Source organism: Fringilla coelebs, assembly GCF_963513975.1.
Source record: "Fringilla coelebs genome assembly, chromosome: 1".
Classification (NCBI taxonomy): domain Eukaryota; kingdom Metazoa; phylum Chordata; class Aves; order Passeriformes; family Fringillidae; genus Fringilla; species Fringilla coelebs.
The window spans coordinates 2,853,170-2,872,369 of NC_140028.1; the positions used below are offsets into that span (position 1 = coordinate 2,853,170).

A 19,200-nucleotide genomic window follows, 5' to 3' on the forward strand; every position below is an offset into this window, starting at 1 on the left:
CAGCACCAAATCCTGGTGCTTTATTTAGTGATGTTTTATGCAGTGGAAAGTATGACCTGAGTTGCTTTGACACATAACTCTGAAATCAGTGAGACAAGGTTGTCTTAAAAGGGGTTCTGAAGGCCCTTCTTGTCTTTAAAGATCTCCCTAAGTTGCAAAGAAAGAGTGAGGTTCCTAAACATCAAAACCTACTTGGGACCATGCAGGAAAATCCATCACCTCTGTTAAATACTGCAAATAATGGTGCTACCAGAGCGTAAAGGGATTCCCTGAAGAAATAGGTAGACCAGGATAAATTCCAGTAGGAATTATTATTATTACTGTTGTTATTATTATTACTGTTATTGCTGTCATTATTATTAAGTCACAGGTGAGGGAAGTGACAAATCTTACACAGACCTGAACAAAAGCTTTATTGTGACAGACCTTCTCACTGATACAGTTTAAAGCTGAGATACAATGGAGGATCCCCCATTTGCTTGAAATATCACTGGGAACATTGAAATGGTGGGAGGAAAGGAAAAAGACAAAAAGAGGATGGAAGCTGGAGCCGTGTGGAGGCAAGGGAAGGGTTTCATTGATATTTTCTTGGGGATTTTTTAAGCTCATGCTGAAAAGCTGATTTCTAAGGTTAGAAAGACACATTCCCTGTGGGCAATCACTCACATCTCTAGGGTCTCCTGAAACATTTGCCACCAGTGGATTTTGGCTGGTATATGTTGGAACTTTGGATACTAAGAGTTTTAAGGTTTTTGTCTTTAGTGGCACAGACTACTACTTTAGAACAGTAGCTAATCCTTCTTATTCAACATTTTCTTTGTGGGTTTTGGGTGGTATTTTGTAATTAGTTAGAAAAGTCCACATTGCAGACTTCAGGTAATTAGTTATTGGTAAAAAGTGAAAATAATTTAAATATAATTTCTTTATTAGATAATTTAACTTTAAAAACTTTATAGAAATAGATAGTTAACTATTTTATAGCTAGTTAGTAGAATGCTGTAAAACTCACAACTTGTAAGAGTGTAATATAGATTATAAAAAAATCTGTAATTGGATTATAATCTATAATATAGATTATAAGAAAACTGTAATGTAATATAGACTATAAGAAATAATAAACATTTAAATCTGAACACGAAATACTGTCTCGAACACTATCAATCCCAACCTTAACAAAAAACAAAACAGAAACCAAAAACCAACAGCCATGGTCTGTTGGAATGATCCGGATGCGCCGGAAAGGGCGCAAGTCTTCCCCAAATAAACATTTTACTGGGATTGCAGAGGAAGGTGGGCCAAGAGAAAGAAGAAGTCATTGTCACCCACCTGGGCACTGGCGCAGGAAGCAGTCCCGGGTCTCCACCCAGTGTCCCTGGCACTCGGCTCCGCCGTAGGAGGGCCCGTTGCACTCCCGCGTCCGCTGCTGGGTCCCGTTGGAGCAGGAAGCTGAGCACGAGCTCCAGCTCGACCACTCGTTCCAGTTGCCGTCCACTGAGTGGCCCAAAGAAAGAAAACGAGCGGAATGTGAAGACCTTTCCCTCTGGGAAGAGCTCCGTGGCGAGAGCCGCTGGCCTTTGCCGACCAGGGACCGACGGGGGGAGATCAAACCAGAGCCACAGAGCTTCAAAGAGGGCAGAGATTATCCAAAAAAGTTTGGGCAACTGTGGCAACAGGGATTCATGGGACCCTCTGAAGCCTCCAACAGTCCCACAGGATGCAAGTAACATTTTAACGTGCGGTAACATTTTAATTTTTATGTTCCACACTCTACATAATACCATAAAAGTTGGAATTGTTGATATTCCACATTGCGACATGAAAGTCCAAACTCATAACGTTGCCAATCACCACACAACACCACACCAGAGAGCGTGGCTCGTGTTTTCCCTGAACACTTTGAAGGGATCACTACATTACTGTGACATTTCCCATTTGGGGCCATCAGCACTTTTTTTAAGGGACCCATTTTTCAGCAGAGCAGTGCATGAATCTGTGGAGAGTGAACTTTCTCAAGCATGCAAATGCTCTGTTTTTCATTAAAGCACAGCCAGAAACTCGAATCACAGTGCTATTGACAGGAATCCACCATTCCACAGCTGGGAAATGTGTGAGCAAAGGTGTGCTCCAACAGAGGACTGGGAGTGGTGAGTGTGTGTGGTCAATGTACTTCTCTCACAGCTGAATTAACTCTGACAGGCTGGAGATGTTTTACCCAGCAGTGTCTTTGAAAATTAAATAGAAGGGGGAGGGACAAGGGAGATTATGATAGGGACGGGGTTGGAGAGAAACAGGAATACAACTTATTATCATGGTATGGATTGAAGCATTACCCAGTGTGGTGTTTACACCCTAATTGGTCCCTGATCAACAGATCCATCACCCAGTCTGCTCTTCCTGGAGTATTTTTCTCATTAACAGTGGTCATCATGCTCTGTTTAGATCTAATTAGCTGCTAGATCTCACTTGGGAAAAACAACCTGAATCTCTGAAAATTCTGAATTCTGGCTCAAGTCACACTGCAGCTCTTTTTTTTTTTTTTTTTTTTTTTTTTTGCTTTTCTTGTCTGTCCAAGAAAAATAAATTCCAACTGATCCCTTGTGTAATCTGCAAGGAACTGATCAGTCCTGTGTAATCCCCATTGCAACTGAGAACCTTTTTGTTTGCAAACTCAGTTAAAAAAATGTTAAAAGCATCCAAATGAGCAACTCTTAACTCAAAGGGGATCACAAGGTGTGCAAAATCAGGCAGGCATAAAGGCATCTCCAAAAGGTGCTTGTTTTTAACAATCCAACCATTTATGTTTTTATTGTGCATAAATTCAAGGCTTTGTGCCAGTGCCTATCAATCCCACTGAGGGAAAATGCAAAACACAGTGTTTTGACAGGTGATTATTCTTTGGAAATGATCCAAACTCCACAAAGTAGGTCCTACCAGGTATAAATTAGCGTGTCTTTTCTGACTGAAGGCTGTGCTGCTAAGTTTCCATGGACTGATCATAAAATCATGGAATCATGAGATGGCTTGGGTTGGGAAGGTAAAGATCATTTAATTCTACACCTTCCACTATCCCAGGTTGCTCCAAGCCCTGTCCAACCTGGCCTTGAATACTTCCAGGAATGGGGCAGCCACAGCCTCTCTGGCCTCATCACCCTCACAGGGAAGAATTACTTCCTAATAATGATGCTGTCTGCCCCTCATAAACCTTTCCCTGTGTTAGAAAAGTGAGACTGCATTCACCACATTCAATGTGACGTTTACCAAAAAACTGCATTTATCAAAAAAAGAGTAGCACTTTTCCAACACCCTCCCTGCTGCTGGTGATTGGCAGCTTATCAGGAGTGCAAGCATTTGGAGATGGCAAAATCAAGGAGTCAAATCCATAATTCGGTCGTTCAGTGGGGGATTGGGAACAGGTAATTTCTTTGTAGTAATTCACAGGCTGTAATTTCAGAAACATTTTAAAACAAAGAGAAATAAAAGTGGCTGTGTTGCCCCTCCAGCCACTTTGCACTGATGCAGAGATGCTTCTTGGTCAGGATGCTGGGGGGTTCCCATCACAGCCACTGCCAAGGACTGCTTGGTGCCATGGTCACACCACAGTGGGAGTCTCTCAAAAATGTTCATTGTGTGGTGAAGGCATTGTCTTCCTGCTTTTTTTCCTCTTCCAAGGACTTGGGGCCTAGCCTGCTCCTCCACATCTCAGGAGGAACAAAGGCCCTGTTGTCCCTGCAGCAGAGCATTTCTATCAGCTGTAGCCACAAATCCTCGGAGCAGGGTGGTAATAAACACTGAGAGTGTCTGGGGTGTCAAACGCCCATTGTTGTGCTTCAATGATTCCCCCAACACCGCTCTCATTTGGCACTGCCAAGCTGCTGATTGCCTTTGTGGCACTAATTAGAGTTGAAGCCTTGCAGTTGGGCTGCTTGTCTTTTCCACCGCTGTTTCGGTCGCGTATTTATTTGTATTTAAATTAATTATGGATCAATGTTAACTCAGGGTATGCTTTATTGCCCAAGCAATGCCAGCTCTGACTTCTTAAATTTGTCTTTTTATGACAGAGTCAATTTGGTGTCTGGGAGGTTCTTATTCCAAGTAGAGTCTTCTGGACAGCAGCCAAATATCCAAGGATAGTTACTTGGAGTGAAAACTCGATGGGAAATGCCAGGAGGCTTCTCACTGTTTTCACAAAGTTCTCATCCCTCCCACAATCCCTCTCCTCCTCCAGGGACATAATAATGTCTCATAATGATTCTCATTAAACTGGAAAAATGTCAGTTGACATTATCCAGGGATAGGGAGGGAGTTTTGGGGAGCTCACTCATGTACAGATTGTGTTCACCAGGATACCCAGAGTTAAATTAAGGGGGAGTCTGCTGTAAACCCAGGGCCTGTCAGAGGAAAGAGGCCTCTGGAGCATAAGTGGATTTCTAGGTGGTAAAAGTAATTTCACCTTGAGGTTCTTTCTGATGTTTCAAAGCAAAACTCGAGGACAGGCATTTGGAAGTGAAATTCAGGGGCAGGGAAAAGATAAAAAGATTCAATTAGGCATGGGATGCCATTAGGAGTATCTTGGTTTATCTCACCACCCAGAGCAGGATCAGCCACCGAGAAAACTTGCATTTATACAGAATTAATGCACAGACAAGTAAAACTATTAATTAATTCCAGCACAACAGACCCAGGCAGGCAAAATAACTTTAAACCATTCAGTGGGGAGTACAGGTGAGAGGCTTAAGATGGTCTTGGAAATAGCAGTGGCAACCAGATCCAGCCCATGTAAGGTGTCCTCTGCAAGAGACCACACAGGGCAAACCTGAACCTGAGACACCTCTGCACTGAACAACCCCAGAAAACACCTCTGGGTTGCTTCTTCCATGAATCCTTTCCTCAGGATCCTGTCACCCTGGGTTTTTGAGATTTCTAGAAGGCTTTCTGATATTGACATTCTTGTGAAGAACTTTCTCACACACTTTCTATAAACAACTAATTGTTTTGCATTCCTCTATGGAGGAGGAGAGAGTTGATGGACTGTTGGCTAAACCAGTGTCTGTGGAGAGGTGGCACTGTCACCCTCCAATCCACTGTCACCTTTGTAAAACTATAAATGATGGAGTCAGAAAATAAACGCCCTCTTTTTCCTTTCACCTGGAGAGCAGTGTGTGTGCGCGTGTTCTTTCGTGTCCTACAACGACAGGATCCTCCTTGGGGTAGTTCAGAATTTCACTGGAGTCAGCTACAGACCTTGATGAGCCATGTGAGGGAAACTGAGCTGGGGAGACCTGCTGGAGGGGAGGTTTCAGATCTGTCACTGTCCCTACCTGGGCAGAGAGCGATGTTGCAGAACTTGGTTTGCTTCTCCGGGCCCTCGCAGGGGTTCCCACCGAACTGGGGGGGTTTGCAGGTGCGGGTCCGATCCCTGTAGCCTCTCCCACAAGTGGAAGAGCAGAGGCTCCACGGAGACCACTCGTCCCAGGTGCCATGAACTGCAAGGGAAGCAGAAGAAGTGACTTTTCTTTTCTACAGGAGGCCTGAGGAAATGAGGGAGCCCACAGGGCACAGCTTCTTCCCACCCGGAATGAGCAGCGTGTGGGAGGTTGGAGAACAAACCAACCCAAAATGTGCAAGAGGAACATCAAGTAATTTTTTATGCTTTGCTATCAAACCAAGTGTCTGCTGCTTTTCTCTGTCTTTGAAATAAACCACAATGTACTTTTAGCTGACCTTAATTTTTCAGAATTTTGAGCCAATAGGGCATTTTTTAAGCAAAAGATGGATTTAGCTAGAAAGGAATAAAACCCCACTACCCTTAGGGAAGCATCACCACCATCATTTTGTCAAGTCTTGCCCTTTTTTCCTCCCTCCCATCATTTTCTCATCGAATCCTCAAAGACTACAACATTTTAAGGCTTTCAGAAAAGCTGCAGTCTGATTATTATCATAGGTCAGTAACACCTCAGAGGCAAAGTTAGGGAAACTTGGAAGGATAAAATGGAAGGGGCAACATCCTCCAACAGTGCTCAAGACATCACTGGTGGATCCTAGAATTAGACATCTAATTGATTTTAATCTTAACTAATTAGCCTTCTAATCTATATTAATCTAATCTTCTCCAGTCTAATCTAATCTAATCTGGCCAAGTTATTTATGGAATTTTAGTCACTATAATCTCCAGAGGCCAAATGTTGTAAGAATGCACTGATCTCTCTAAAGGGACTTCATCCCTTCCAGCTTTACCAGAGAAGCTAATGCCAAATCAATAATCCTTCAGAAAAAGAAGAAAATCAAATAAACAGGGACTTTTCTGGTCCTTCATCAGTTGTTAACAGCAACTGGTGCCCCATTGTCAGGAAAGCGGGTTAAAAACTAATTCTCACCAGGCATCTTGCATGATAAGAGATAACCAAAGGAGGAAACATAGGAAGGAACATGGATGGTGATTTCACCATGGATGGTAGCTTCACCATCATAGAATTGTTTCTGAACAGCAATGTTGTTGGTCAGGAGAAATGAATAACATGCTTAGCTTAACAGCAAAATTCTTCAAAATAATCATAGAAGCATAGAATGGTTTAGGTTGGAGGTGATCTCAAAAATCATCTCCTTCCAAATCCCTGCTGTGGGAAGGGACACCTTCCACTATCCCAGGCTGCTCCAAGCCCTTTCCAACCTGGCCTTGGACACATCCAGGGATGGGGCAGCCACAGCTTCTCTGGGCACCCTCTGCTAGGGCCTCACCACCCTCACAGGGAAGGATTTTTTCCTAATATTCAATCTAAACCTACTCTCTTTCAATTTGAAGCCATTCCCTCTTGTCCTGTCACTCCATGCTCTTGTAAAAAGTCCTTCTCCATCTTTCTTGTAGGCTCCAGTCCCCTCAGAATTTATTTTTCCACCAAAATTGTTCCTGACCTGGAAATGCCTCAAAAGGCACCTGCCTGCAGGTGTACTGAGTTCATGGACTTCAGACAGCATGGAATTGTCCACACCATGCAAAGCAGGTGCCCAGCTTGTGGTGCTTGTCTAGCAAGAGTCTCTGTATGAGGCCTTAAGGCATGAAGAGAAGGAACAGGGAACAAAAACCATCTCCCTCCAAGAATTGCAGAATCATAGAATGGTTTGGAATGGAAAGGAACAGAAAGATTATTGCAATATCCTTGCTTGATGTCCGGGAGGAATGATGAGGAGGACTGCATCTTATCAGAAGGCTAATTGATTACTTTATTATACTATATTATATTATATTAAAGAATACTATACTGTACTAAAAAATACAAAAAAAACCCCTTACTAAATACTAAAAAATAATAATGAAAACTCGTGACTCTTTCCAGAGTCTCAGCACAGCTTGGCCCTAATTGGCCAATGCGTCAAAACAACTCACACTAGAGTCCAATCAAGTAATCACTTTAAGTAAACAACCTCCAAACACATTCTACATGAGCACAACACAAGACAAGCAAATAAAATATTGTTTTATTTTTATTCCCACTATCCCAGGCTGCTCCAAGTCCCATTCAGCCTGGCTTTGGACACTTCCAGGGATGGAGAAGACGCAGCTTCTCTGGGCAACCTGTGCCAGGGCCAACCTGAAATATCACAATGGAGACACCACAGGCAGCCAATCTCCCTCCCCTGCTGGCCACCAGTACCTGGGCACACGGCAGAGTTGTTGCACTGTCTCTGCTCCCGGAGAGGGCCACTGCACTGGGTGCTGTAGGAAGACGAAACGCAGAACCTGGTCCTGGTCTGCCAGCCCTCCCCGCAGGTGGTCGAGCACACACTCCACGGGGACCACTCCTCTGCTGCAGGGTCACCTGGGGGGGTTGGAACACAAGGTGAGGATGTGGCATCCTTGCATCTCCAGGGAAGATGTTTCCAAGTTACGCTTGGCCAGCTGTGAGATCTGTGAGGCTGCAATGTGTCCTGCAGGTGGGGTGAAAGATGGGTGGGAGGATGTGAGGGCATTGGGGAGAAAATGTGAGATTGAGAATGGGCTAAAGGGTTTTATTTTTGGGTACTGTGTAGGGCTGTAGGGCACACACATTATGCAAAAAAAGAAAAAGGATGCTCTGGAAGCATCGGGTCATTGGGAAGGACAAACTCCACCACTGAAGGTGCCGTAGCCACTCCAGAACTTTGTGAGCTGGGAAAGGGAACCTCCATTTAGAGATTGTACCAACAGGGATTAGACAGAGTAAATGTATCCATAAATTGTTCACTTTTAAGGGTTCAACCCCTTCCCCTGCCTTCTCACAGCCCCTGCCAGTGCAGATTGGCAGAGGAGGAGCTGACAAAGTAGAGGGTGATGGTGCCTAAGAAGGGTCAGCTGATGAAAAAAGTTTTCTTGGCATCTCCTCTACCTGTGGAGATCTGCTGTGAGCATATGACACAGAACAAGGATGACTCTTCCAGGGCATCACACAGTCCCTATCAACTGCTTATCTGATGGGGCAGCATTGGAAAAGCAACTAAAAATATCCCATTGATGGGAGTGGAAAGCACTGAGATGTATTCCCTTTGTCACTAATATTCCTGCTGGGGCTCTTTCAGCAGCCACAACGTCCAAATAAGTCACTCTAAGTGTGAAATGAGCAGGGAAAAGATGGTTTTCCATTAGTTTTCATAATGAGTATTCTACCCCTTGAAGAAAAATGCTTTTCTTCCCCATATGGAAACAGAAGCTGGCTCTGTTCTATTTAACCAAGCCATGCATTGTTTGGGTTTCTGGATTTTTCATGGGTTGCTAATAATTACACATAATAAACCTGGAATGTAGCGTTTGGTATGTATAGAACACAGGCATATGGCAAAAAATAAACACCAACACAAGAAAGGGGCAACCCCTTCTCGTGACAAATTCTTCAGAACCTCAGACTGCCCCGTGCCTCATCCCAAAAGGATGCATTTGGCAAACTGTGGGTGATATGAAGGATCACAGCACTCGTAAATATGACTGGTCATCCTGGTCATCCAGGAAGCTTGAATGTGCTATCCCACACCACCACCCCATTCCCTAAAAAAGCTGGGCAGAGGATGCTGTATTAAACTGTCAGGCTGCAACGTGGAGAAGGAAGGAGACTCTGCAGCTGGAGATCTCAGTGAGGGTTATAAACTAGCTGCATGAAAATGTCAGAGCAGGAACTGTGGTGGAGACTGTAAAGGTTGGTGACCACCAAATTTCCCAATATTGCCTAAAAATGTTCATATCTGGGTTTTTCCTCAGGGTAGTATATTTATTTTTTAAATTTATTTATATTTATATTTATTTACTACTGTTTTCCACACGCAATGAAATTTTAAGTGTTTGTATCTCTCATCAATCTGCTCTTTGGGATTTTTTTGGTAGTTATCTGTGTTGTTTGGTTTGTGTCATGCTTTTCAGCACATCTGCTTTAAATGTCTCCTGTCATTTCAGCAGCTGGGAATTAAAAATACGCCCACTGATTGAAGCCTGTTGAATTAATATGTGTTGAGGCTGAAAAGTGTAGAGGAAGACCTGTCTTTGCTGTAAAATTGACAGAATTTCACTCCTTCATTTATTGTCTGGACACAGAAAGTGGTGGAGGTGAGGATCAAACTTTCCCTGCCTCATCTGTGCCATTGCAATGATTATCATGAGATGCAACTGCTGTTGTTCATTAAGCCAAAGTTGCTTAAAATCGTTTCCTTTTGTGTTTTATTTCATTTTTCTGCCCAGTTGGTCCCAGTTAGATGAAAGTTATGGACCACTGGTCTTTCCCTGAGATGTGCAGGAGACACTGTGTGTTTCAAGGCCTTGGGGCTCCAGGAAAACATCAGTTCCATGTCCTATTTCACAAGTATCAGATCTCCTGGTAGAGAGAGATCTGCATTTCCATGGCAATTTTCCTGCCCTTCCAGAGCCAGAGTCCTGTCAGGCTCCAAGCTCACCTCCAGCAAATTACATTTATGGTTTCATCACTTCATCATTTGCCATCCAGAGTATCCCAGACTCCAGCAGATCCCTCTCAGGCACACACATCCCAACCATTCCTGCTCCTTTGCCTGCTTGGATGCTCCATGAACTGCTGGTGCCTTTGTATTTCTCCACGCACCTTGAGCAACCTCCCCAGTTCTGCACCCAGCAGAAGCCAGTCCCTCAGGGGCAGGCAGCTGGGGGGTTTGGTAGTTAAACACTCCAAGTCTGAATCCCAAAATCTTTCTGGGAGGCCAGAGGTGGGACAGGGGAAGCCTGCAGAGACACAGGAGCCTCCTCCATCAGCAGCTCCTGGTGTGAAGAGCCCATCATGCCACCAACCTCCCCCTCAGACCTGGCTGGGGTTTTGCAATCTCCATGTTCAGAAGAGTTCCTGTGTCACTGGATGAATGAATGGCATCTCTGAACCAAATCCCACCTCTCCTGCCTCTTTCCTCTTCATTATTTCTGGCTTTTGCCCTTTCACAGCAGAAATAGCTGTGCTTAGAGGTAAATCTCCTCAATTATCTCCTCCCCTCACGTTGCACAAATCCCTGGCTTTTAAACTCATAATACAGTTTATTTTCTAAGTGCTGGTGACTCCCTTGGGCTTGGTGTCATTCTGAACCAAGCAATTCATCTCAGTCCACTGGGACATTACATCCAGCCTAGTCTCAAGCCTTGCACAAATTTAACTAATTTTCAAACCAAGCAAGACTCAATTCTGAGACACTCTCAGGCATGAGGCAAATTCACTCTCTACTTGAGAGAAACTCAATAGTGCCCATCATCAAAACTACGAGTGAGAAGAATTTCTGCACTCCTCTGGGTCAAATGGCAGCAAATGCAAATTACTGAGTGAAGTATATTGCAATTACTCATCCCAGAAGTGGATTCTGACTCTGGTTTTTGATATAATGGCAAGATGTCTACCATGCTCATTGGGTTTGAAAGCTGCCTAGTCCAGCTCAGTGCTGTTTTGTAATTCAACCTCCCAGAGATTATAGAATTGTGGAATGGTTTGAGCTGAAAGGAACCTTAAAGATAACTTGTTTAAACCCCCTGCCATGGGCAAGGACACCACCCACTATCCCAGGTTTCTCCAAACCCCATCCAACCTAGCCTTGGACACTTCCAGGGATTGTGCATCCACAGCTTCTCTGGACAACCTCTGCCATGGTCTCACCAACCTCATAATGAAGATTTTTGTTCTAATATCAAATTTAAATCTATCCTCCTTCATCTTAAATCCATTGCCCCTTGTCCTGTCACTCCATGCCCTTGTCCCAAGTCCCTCTCCAGTTCTCTTGGAGAATCTTTAGGCGCTGGAAGAGGCTTTAAGTTCTTCCTAGAGCCTTTGCTTCTCCAGGCTGAACACCACAAAGTTTTTCAGCCTGTGTTTATCGCAGAGTGGCTCCAGCCAAACTTGTCTTCATCCACAGAGGAGAAGGGGCCAAGCCCTGCCCAGCATCACCACCAGTGCCTGCAGGCAGCTCTCTCAGCAGGGCTGACTCCTGATTAGTCCTGTGATGCCCCAGAGTAGCCTGGGGATTAGCAGGAATGTCCCAAAGGATTTTTCAGGGCTCTCTACCCCACTTGAAGTGGGAAGATGGCCCTTGCTGCCCCCACAGAACCAGGTGCAGCAGATGGAGAGGGTCCAAGAGGGGCTGCAGAATGAGACACACTGGGTGTTAACCCACAGGGATTTGGCACTGCAATCCAGGATCATTCCAGCTCCTGGCTGCAGTGTCCCCATCAGTGCCTGCAGCTGCTCCATGGCTCTTCTTCCCTCAGCACTAATAGAGCAGCACATCCCTGCCATCCCTCTGCCAGGAACCCTTTCAGTCTGGGGGTCCATCGGTCTGACATCTCCCCATGTGCCTCTCTGCTCATATCCTGCTGCTGGCAGAGTCCTCCTGAGTCAGGAGAGCCCATGCCAGGGACCTGCTGGGCTGGATCTGGCTCCTGTGCTATTGCTGGGAGAGGCACGTGGGCAGCCAGCAGCACCCTGGCTGAGAGCACAGCCCTGCCACAGCCTGGAGGCCAACAGGACCTGGACACCAGGGATGTGAAGGGCTGGCAGGATAAAATGCTGCTCTTCAGCTGGCCAAGGCTATCCTCTCATCCACAGTCCTTATGGATGGCATCAGCTGATTTCTGTATTTCATCTTTTTCCAGGTCTTGAGCAGTTGTGAAGTGTCTCATTCCCCACAATCTGTGCCCAAAGGGAAGTTGTGGGCTTTGCTTCTGCATCCTCAGCTAAAAATTCCCTCTAATCCCTTTCTGCACTGTACCCTCTGTGTCCACATCTCCTCCATCCTGATTTCCTTCCAGCCTGGGACAGCAACAGGGATGTGGGAAGCTTGCAGCAGGACAATGCACATCTCCCAGCCCATGCTGCCCTCAGGGATGCCACAGCCCAAGCCAGCCATGCTACAGCGGTGGCCACAATGGCAGGGAGGTGACAGAGACGTCACTGAGCCCAGCTCCAGCACCCAGCTGCATGGCAGGAAGAAATGCCAAACTAAAAACCTGATGGCTGAGTTACAGGCTGGAACAGGAACTCTGGGGAAGCACCTGGGACCAGGCAGAGTAGGAACAGCAGGAGCCTGCCTTGAAGTGCCTTCCTTTCCTCTGCATTTGGACAGGGAAATTAGGCTTAGCTTTTCCACGTTGTATCAGTGCAAAGGTCTTCCCTCTCCTGCAGGTTTTACCAGACTCCAGGGATCCATCCTGCAGGCAATGGAGCTGCTCTCAATGGAGGGAGCAGAGTCTGTGCAGGGTAGAGAGGAAATTGAGGCTGTCCCCTGCTTTGTGTTGAAAACCACAACCCCAACAAGTCACCCCCAGGTACTCCACACCACACAGACTCCTGATGCGGCACAGTGGCAAAGTCTTCCTGGGCTGGGTGGAGCACAGGTAACCCACGCCAGAACATGACCCTCTCTCACTTCTAATCAAATCACCTCTTTGAAACCTTTCTAGAGCACAAAATGCTGGCATGGTCACTGGGCAGTGATTTTTAACCTCTGGCCAGGTTCAGCACACTGCACCTTGCCTGAGATCTCTGATGTGTTGAGATCCTGCCACGACACAAAAGCATGAAGAGAGAGCACAAAACCTTTCCAAACTGAATCACAGAATCACAGGATGATTTGGGTTGGAAAGAACCTTAAAGATCATCTACTTCCAACACCCTTGCCATGGGCAGAGACAGCTTCCATTAGATCAGGTTGCCCAAACCCCCATCCAACCTGGCCTTGAACACTTCCAGGGGTGGGACAGATCAGATCTGGCAGAGATCTAGGTCGAATTCATCCCCATCTTCCCAGATCATGCTGTCTGATATTGCTCCACATTATTCCCCTTCTGTGGCAGAAGGGTGGAAGGTCCTCCTGCAGAACCTACTGGAGACAAGTCCTTTCACAGCACTAAAGACCCAAGGACAGAGGAAACCAATCCTGCTCTGTCCCCACCAAGCCCTGCTCACCCTCTCTCACAGCCAATGGGAAGGCATGACATGGACATCAGCAAAGGGGCTGCATTGCGCCAAGGTCAGCTTTGGCTTCATGAACCACGTGTGCTTGGATAATTCAGACAAAGCAGTGACTCAGAAGTAGGCAGGGTGATGGGAAAACATTCTGTGGGGATGGATGGTCTTGCCAGGGCTTTGTGTCTGTCCCTTTTTGCCTTCTCTGGCCGATGGTGACGACACAAAACCCCATGGGGTGATGGAATGGGAACACAGGGGGCGATGACCATTGGTTCAGCGCGTGACAACACGGGGGCAGCGTCCCCCACACTGACCTGGGGGGAAGGAGATGGTTGGGGAGGGGGTCATTGAAACAGTGCAGAGAGCCCAGCCCAGCTGGGCAGTGCAGTGACCAGAGCAGTGTCCCAGCTCCAGAGGCCGCTGTGGGAGGTCAGAGCTTACCTATTTGAGGTGCAGGGTACCCGTAGTGCTGCAGTTCGTCAGGGTCCTCTCGCTTTCTGTTATCTGTGGACCTCAGCGATTGGCTTCTGGAATTATAGCGTCCATTGGCTATGGCAAGGTAATGGGTCATGTAAATACACCTCGGTTCACTCTGCAAGATCTTTCACTACAAAGGTTACACGCGTTAACAACAGCGACCTGCCATGTTCCCCTGACATGACCACCTGCTTTCCAACCCCAGCACCCTTGGCCACCAGTTTTCCCTGAGGTTTCACCACCAAACCAGCCTGAAAGACTCGGGCTGGTTGGTGGTTCAACCCCTTTATTTTGACTGAGATTTGGGACTGTGCAGAGTATGATCCCCTATGTCTGGCCTTTAATAAATTTCAGTGGTTTTCTAGGGTGTCTGCACTCCTTGCTGCACTTGTGGAGGATTCATCCTCTTTAGACGTGCTGGCACTGAATCCCACCACCCCTAGTGGTGTTTTGAGATTTATGGTGGCAACTGGCAAGGTGTTTTTGGTGGGAAATTCTGCCTTGCAACCAGCACCTGCCTAGAAATACCCTGTGGAGGAGTCAGGAAACGCTGAGTGGAGCAGGCAGGTGAGGGCAGGTGGAAAGGAAAGGGATATCTCAAAAGGAAGTCTCCTTCATAGACTCTACCCTGCCACCAGCAACAAGGAGAGATGAAAGTCTGGTCTCAGCAGAGTACCAACCGAGCAATAACTGGGAACTTTTCCTTCTCAGTGAGAGACAGGCTCCTGTCCTAGTGAAAATCTCCCAGTGGAGCCCACAGTGTGGAGTTCAGAAGGTAAACAATGAATCCACAGTAAATCAAAGGCATTTAACTGTTCCTTCTGAGCCCCCACACTGCCAGCTTTTCATTTTCATCCCGTGTGGATCAGCCCTGAGTTGGCTGGAGGGAAAACTAAAATTTCTGTTGTCTGTACTACTGGACATGCTGTAACCCTGACACATTCCCCTCCTAGCAAAGAGAGAAACAACCCAGCAATAACAACCAAATCCCATCTACCAGGAGTGCCTGCTGTAAATTAGGAGAGCTCAGCTGACTCCACAGGAGTCACACAGAATAGCAGAGAGCAGAGCTGAGCCCGAGTAATCTGTGATCTGGCAGCCAATTTGTTTCCAAACAGCAAGTACCAGACAGAAGATCTTTTCCCCCAAGGAGGCAAAACAGTCAGACATCTTTTCAAGAAGTATGAACTGCCAAGGGTTGAAATGGTGACAAATTTGATCCCAGAACCCTGAGAAAATTAATAAAGGTTAATGAAGCTTCAGTGTGGTGGCAGGAGTCTTTATTGCCATCCAAAAAGGGAAAGCAGAGGAGGCAGAAGAATGATTCAGAGAGTCCCTGCCAGGAGCCAGGCTTTATATTCAGCAGTTTGGATCATGAGAGAGTTTGTGAAATTGTATTATTTACCATCACAGTTGCCTGAAAGCAGAACTTGAGGAGTCTAGGAATTGTCACATGGACTCCTCCAAATGTTCCCAGCACCAGCTGGCTGCTGGCTGGAAGGGATGGGATGGGGCAGTCACCCACCTGCCATCCTCTAGGGAAAGATACCCACAGCTTGAAATCAGGACTACAAACATCCTGAAATCTGCAAACACCTTGTTTTTGTCTGGCTCTTTCCTGGAATAGAAAGGTCTCAAACCCTTTGCTTTTAATACATAAAAATCATGGGACTTTCTTGTGGGAGGTTCAGTTCAAAAAAAACAAACTCTAAGTAGTTTTCCAATACTTATTTTTTTGAGTTTGTTAGGAGACAACTTATTCCCATATTTGGGACTTCTCACATCCCCACCACCCATTCCTGGTTGTACCCACACACTTTCATCTGCTCCAATTTAAGTCCTCTCCATGAAATCTCAAAACCACAAGAACACACAAAATCTCTATCTGCATCACACCCCATGGGCTTCCCACAGACATATTTGGGCTGGGAGGAGAAAGTGGGGCTGGGCATCAAGGTGTAGATGTGGAGCTTGGATGAATTTGTCACCTGCCCAGAGCAAGGAAGGTGACAGGGAAAACCTGGGATTGAATATCCCAGAAGCAGTCAGGGTTCACAGATGGACAGAGACATAGGAGGCAGCACAGAGGGAAGGAAAGATAAAAGAGCAAAATAAAAGTTTTAATTGCAAGACTAACACCCTGAATCTCACCAATTATTTGGGCCCCATGTCACTGACATTTCCTAATGACTTATCCCAGTCCTGAAGAACTGAATGATTTCCTTTGCCCCTTGACAGGTATGTCAAGTCTGCACTATTTCTCATGCTAATTAAAGCCAATCAGGCCTAGAGGCTAAATGAGTTGACCCTTCCAGCTTCCCCCAAGCTTCCCCCCTGCCAGGGACACTCCACTGCTGCAGGAAGCCTTCCTCCCTTTGGAAAAGCAGAGAAGCTAGTTTGTCTCCATTTAACACAGAGCACAGCTGAGATCTAACCTGGACAGTTTCCCTGGAGAGATGCACAAACCAATCCTGGTTCCAAACGGAGCAGGGAGACACCAGGTCCCTTCAGAACATGGGGTAGCTGGTGCAAGTGCTGCTTTGCTGTGGGCTCCTGAACTTTATGGGATGGAGGTCAAAAACTAAAGGCAGTGGCGACCTGGCTGGATTTTGGCAGCCTTTTTCCCACAGCAGGGTCAGTGGAGAGGAGTAATTCCAGGATTAACAGAAGATCTAGACCAAATTTACCTCCCAGCTGGGTAAATGCAGTGAAAATGGTACAAAAAAACCCAAGCACCTTTCAGATGCCAACAGGAGGAATAGAGGGATAATGCTCTTGGAACCAAAAAGGGATGTTTCAACTGCAAGCAGAGGCAAGTACATGAGATTTTGAAAAAAAACACAGCTCAAGTGTGGATGTGGAGGATGATCAGTGCTGGCAGGAGTGGGAATAGGAAGCAGGTGACCAACACTTCTAATGAGAACATGCCATGTGTCAGACAGAACCTTGCAACACAACCCAGGGAAAAATAAAAAAGAGGCAGAGACTTTGAAGTGCTGTGGGCCAAGGTTTTAACATCCAAACATGTGTCACTGCAGCTACACACTCTGTACTCATCCCCCAAACAGGAGAGGCAAAGCAAATAGCAGGATCATGAAAATTATTCAGGCAAGTTGGGATGGTGGGAATGAAGGGATGAACCAGAGCAAAAAATGCAAAGAGATTATTAAAAAATACCCAAAACATTCAAATGAATCTCTGTGCAGTAAAACTGAAAGGAAATGTGACGGCTATAGAAGTTTTGGGGTATCTATCATCTGCTAAAGAGTAAAACTGAAAAGTACAAAATTACTGACAACCTCTAAACCCCAAAACGTGGGTGGAGAAGAGGGACATTTTGGAGGCCACTGGATATATTGCAATTACACCCAAAACAGTTCAATTTGAACATCTGAAATTTGTGAAAACATCACTGGAGGAGATCTGCGACTCTCAGATGTGAAATGCCTGAACCACCAGTAAAAAAGGGGGCAGGGCAAAGTCTCTGCAGCAGCAGCTGCAGCAGGTACCTACAGGAGCTCCTCCAGCTTGCAGTGAGTTCTAGCCTGGCCTACAGGGAATGAAGATGCTCCCACACATGCCCAGGATATTTCAGCTCTGTGGTTGCAGCAAAAAAAAAAAAAAAAAAAAAGAGAATCAAGGGCGGCAGAGACTGAGACTGAGGCTGAGCCTTGGGAATGTCATGTGGAGCATGCATTCCTTCACACCTCTAACAGCTGAAGGGCTACATCCTGAACCTGCTGGAAGCTGAAAATCCAGCCTGGAATGACAGGACTGTGCCAGTGTCACCCACTGCACCTGACATTAGGATGTGGTCACCCCTTTCCCAGCCGTGGGGAGCTGTGGCTTCCCAATCTGCATATCCATAAATGTCAGGGATGGTTCTGTGCAGCCTCTGCCAGACAGGATGGCAGGATTTCAGCTGGCTCCTCTGCTGGTTCTCCTTTCCCAGGAATAAATGGAGGCTGCCCACATCTCTGATTGTTCTTACACCTCTCCAGCACTGCTGAATTCCAATGCTGGGGGTCAGGGCTGTGACATTCCCCCTCTGGTTTGGATGTTGTCCATCCTTGAGAGGACCCTCTGTCTGCCAGGTTGTGAGTAAACCCAGAACCCTGCAGCCAAAAAGAGCCACTGGAGCACATTCCTTTCCATCCACAGTGGGTGAATCCGGGAAGTTCCTCTGCAAGCTCCCACCACAGTTGAGTTGGCATTTTTTTCCCTCTCTCTATAAACAGCAGCTCCTGCCCAAATCCAACAGAGGGAGGAAATCTCCTCTGGCTGTGCTGGGGAAGGGGTTATCACCGAGTCCTCTACCAAGGCAAAATCAGAATTACAACAAAAACTTTGTTTTTTTCTTCAGCCACAAATAAACTTTGTGTTTTCCTTGATCTGCCACAAATGCAGGCTCTGCCTAAGCCAAGCTGCTGTCACCAGACAAAGTTTCCTTCCCAGTTTGGGATGAGTCTTCAATACAGCTTTTCCTCAGCATTTCACAGCTTTTGGTTTTGCCCATGGAAAACTTACCTGGCTCACTTTCTGTTTGGCTCGGGTGTGTATCCCTGGGGAAATGTAGCCAGAAGATCATCAAGCAAGAGACTCTATCACATGAAACAGCAGAGATGGTGGCCCAAACGAATGGGAAAACACAAAGACCACATAAAAATGGTACCTGTGGAGTCATTCAGCCACCCTTGTGCACTGATTTTAACCTCTGTGGCCTCCAGGCAACATGTTCAGACTCAGCTCGGGGGCCCAGGTGTCTGCACTCACATTTTGGTGACCAGGCTGGCACAAGTCACAGCTCTTGGAAAAACTGAGAGGTTTCTCCTATTATTCCCACTCCTGAGTGCTGAGACCTGCTGAAAGCCCACCTGGGGGCAGCTCTGGAAGAGGAAAATGGCAGGACCTGGGCAAGGTCCACCTGGAGGAGGAGCTATGTGACAAGACAGCTCTGGAATATTTGCCATGGCCTGGAAAAATAAAACAACCAACTAAACCCTCAAAGATCTTCCACAAAAATTCCTCTCAGCAGCTCCAGGGAGCTGAATGTCATCACTCTGAGAAGCTGCCCCAGAGGCTGGAGATCCAATTAAACAGCTAAAACACTCCTGCTAATCACTCATCAGCTTCTGAGCCACTTTGGCAGAAGTGGGAAAGGAGAAGTGAAAGAAAAAAGATGTGTTTATCCTTGTTTTGAAGGTGGTGGTTTTGAAGGTCTGTGTTATTCTAACCCAACTTGCTTGGTCAGCAATTTCTCAGTGGACGTTTCAATTTACCTCCACAGCAAAGAACA

General features: G+C 46.3%; 1 protein-coding gene across 1 annotated transcript in view; it reads right to left on the minus strand.

The window, feature by feature from the left end:
* ADGRB1 (adhesion G protein-coupled receptor B1) overlaps nt 1-19,200 on the minus strand; it is a gene marked incomplete at both ends in the record, with an annotated part of 203,242 nt that overhangs the window by 137,979 nt on the left and 46,063 nt on the right. Inside the window, 4 exons of the mRNA XM_084209835.1 lie at nt 1,327-1,491; nt 5,319-5,483; nt 7,650-7,814; nt 13,869-13,976. Of these exons, the coding sequence (XP_084065961.1) occupies nt 1,327-1,491; nt 5,319-5,483; nt 7,650-7,814; nt 13,869-13,976 (603 nt within the window). The remainder of the gene's footprint in view (nt 1-1,326; nt 1,492-5,318; nt 5,484-7,649; nt 7,815-13,868; nt 13,977-19,200) is intronic.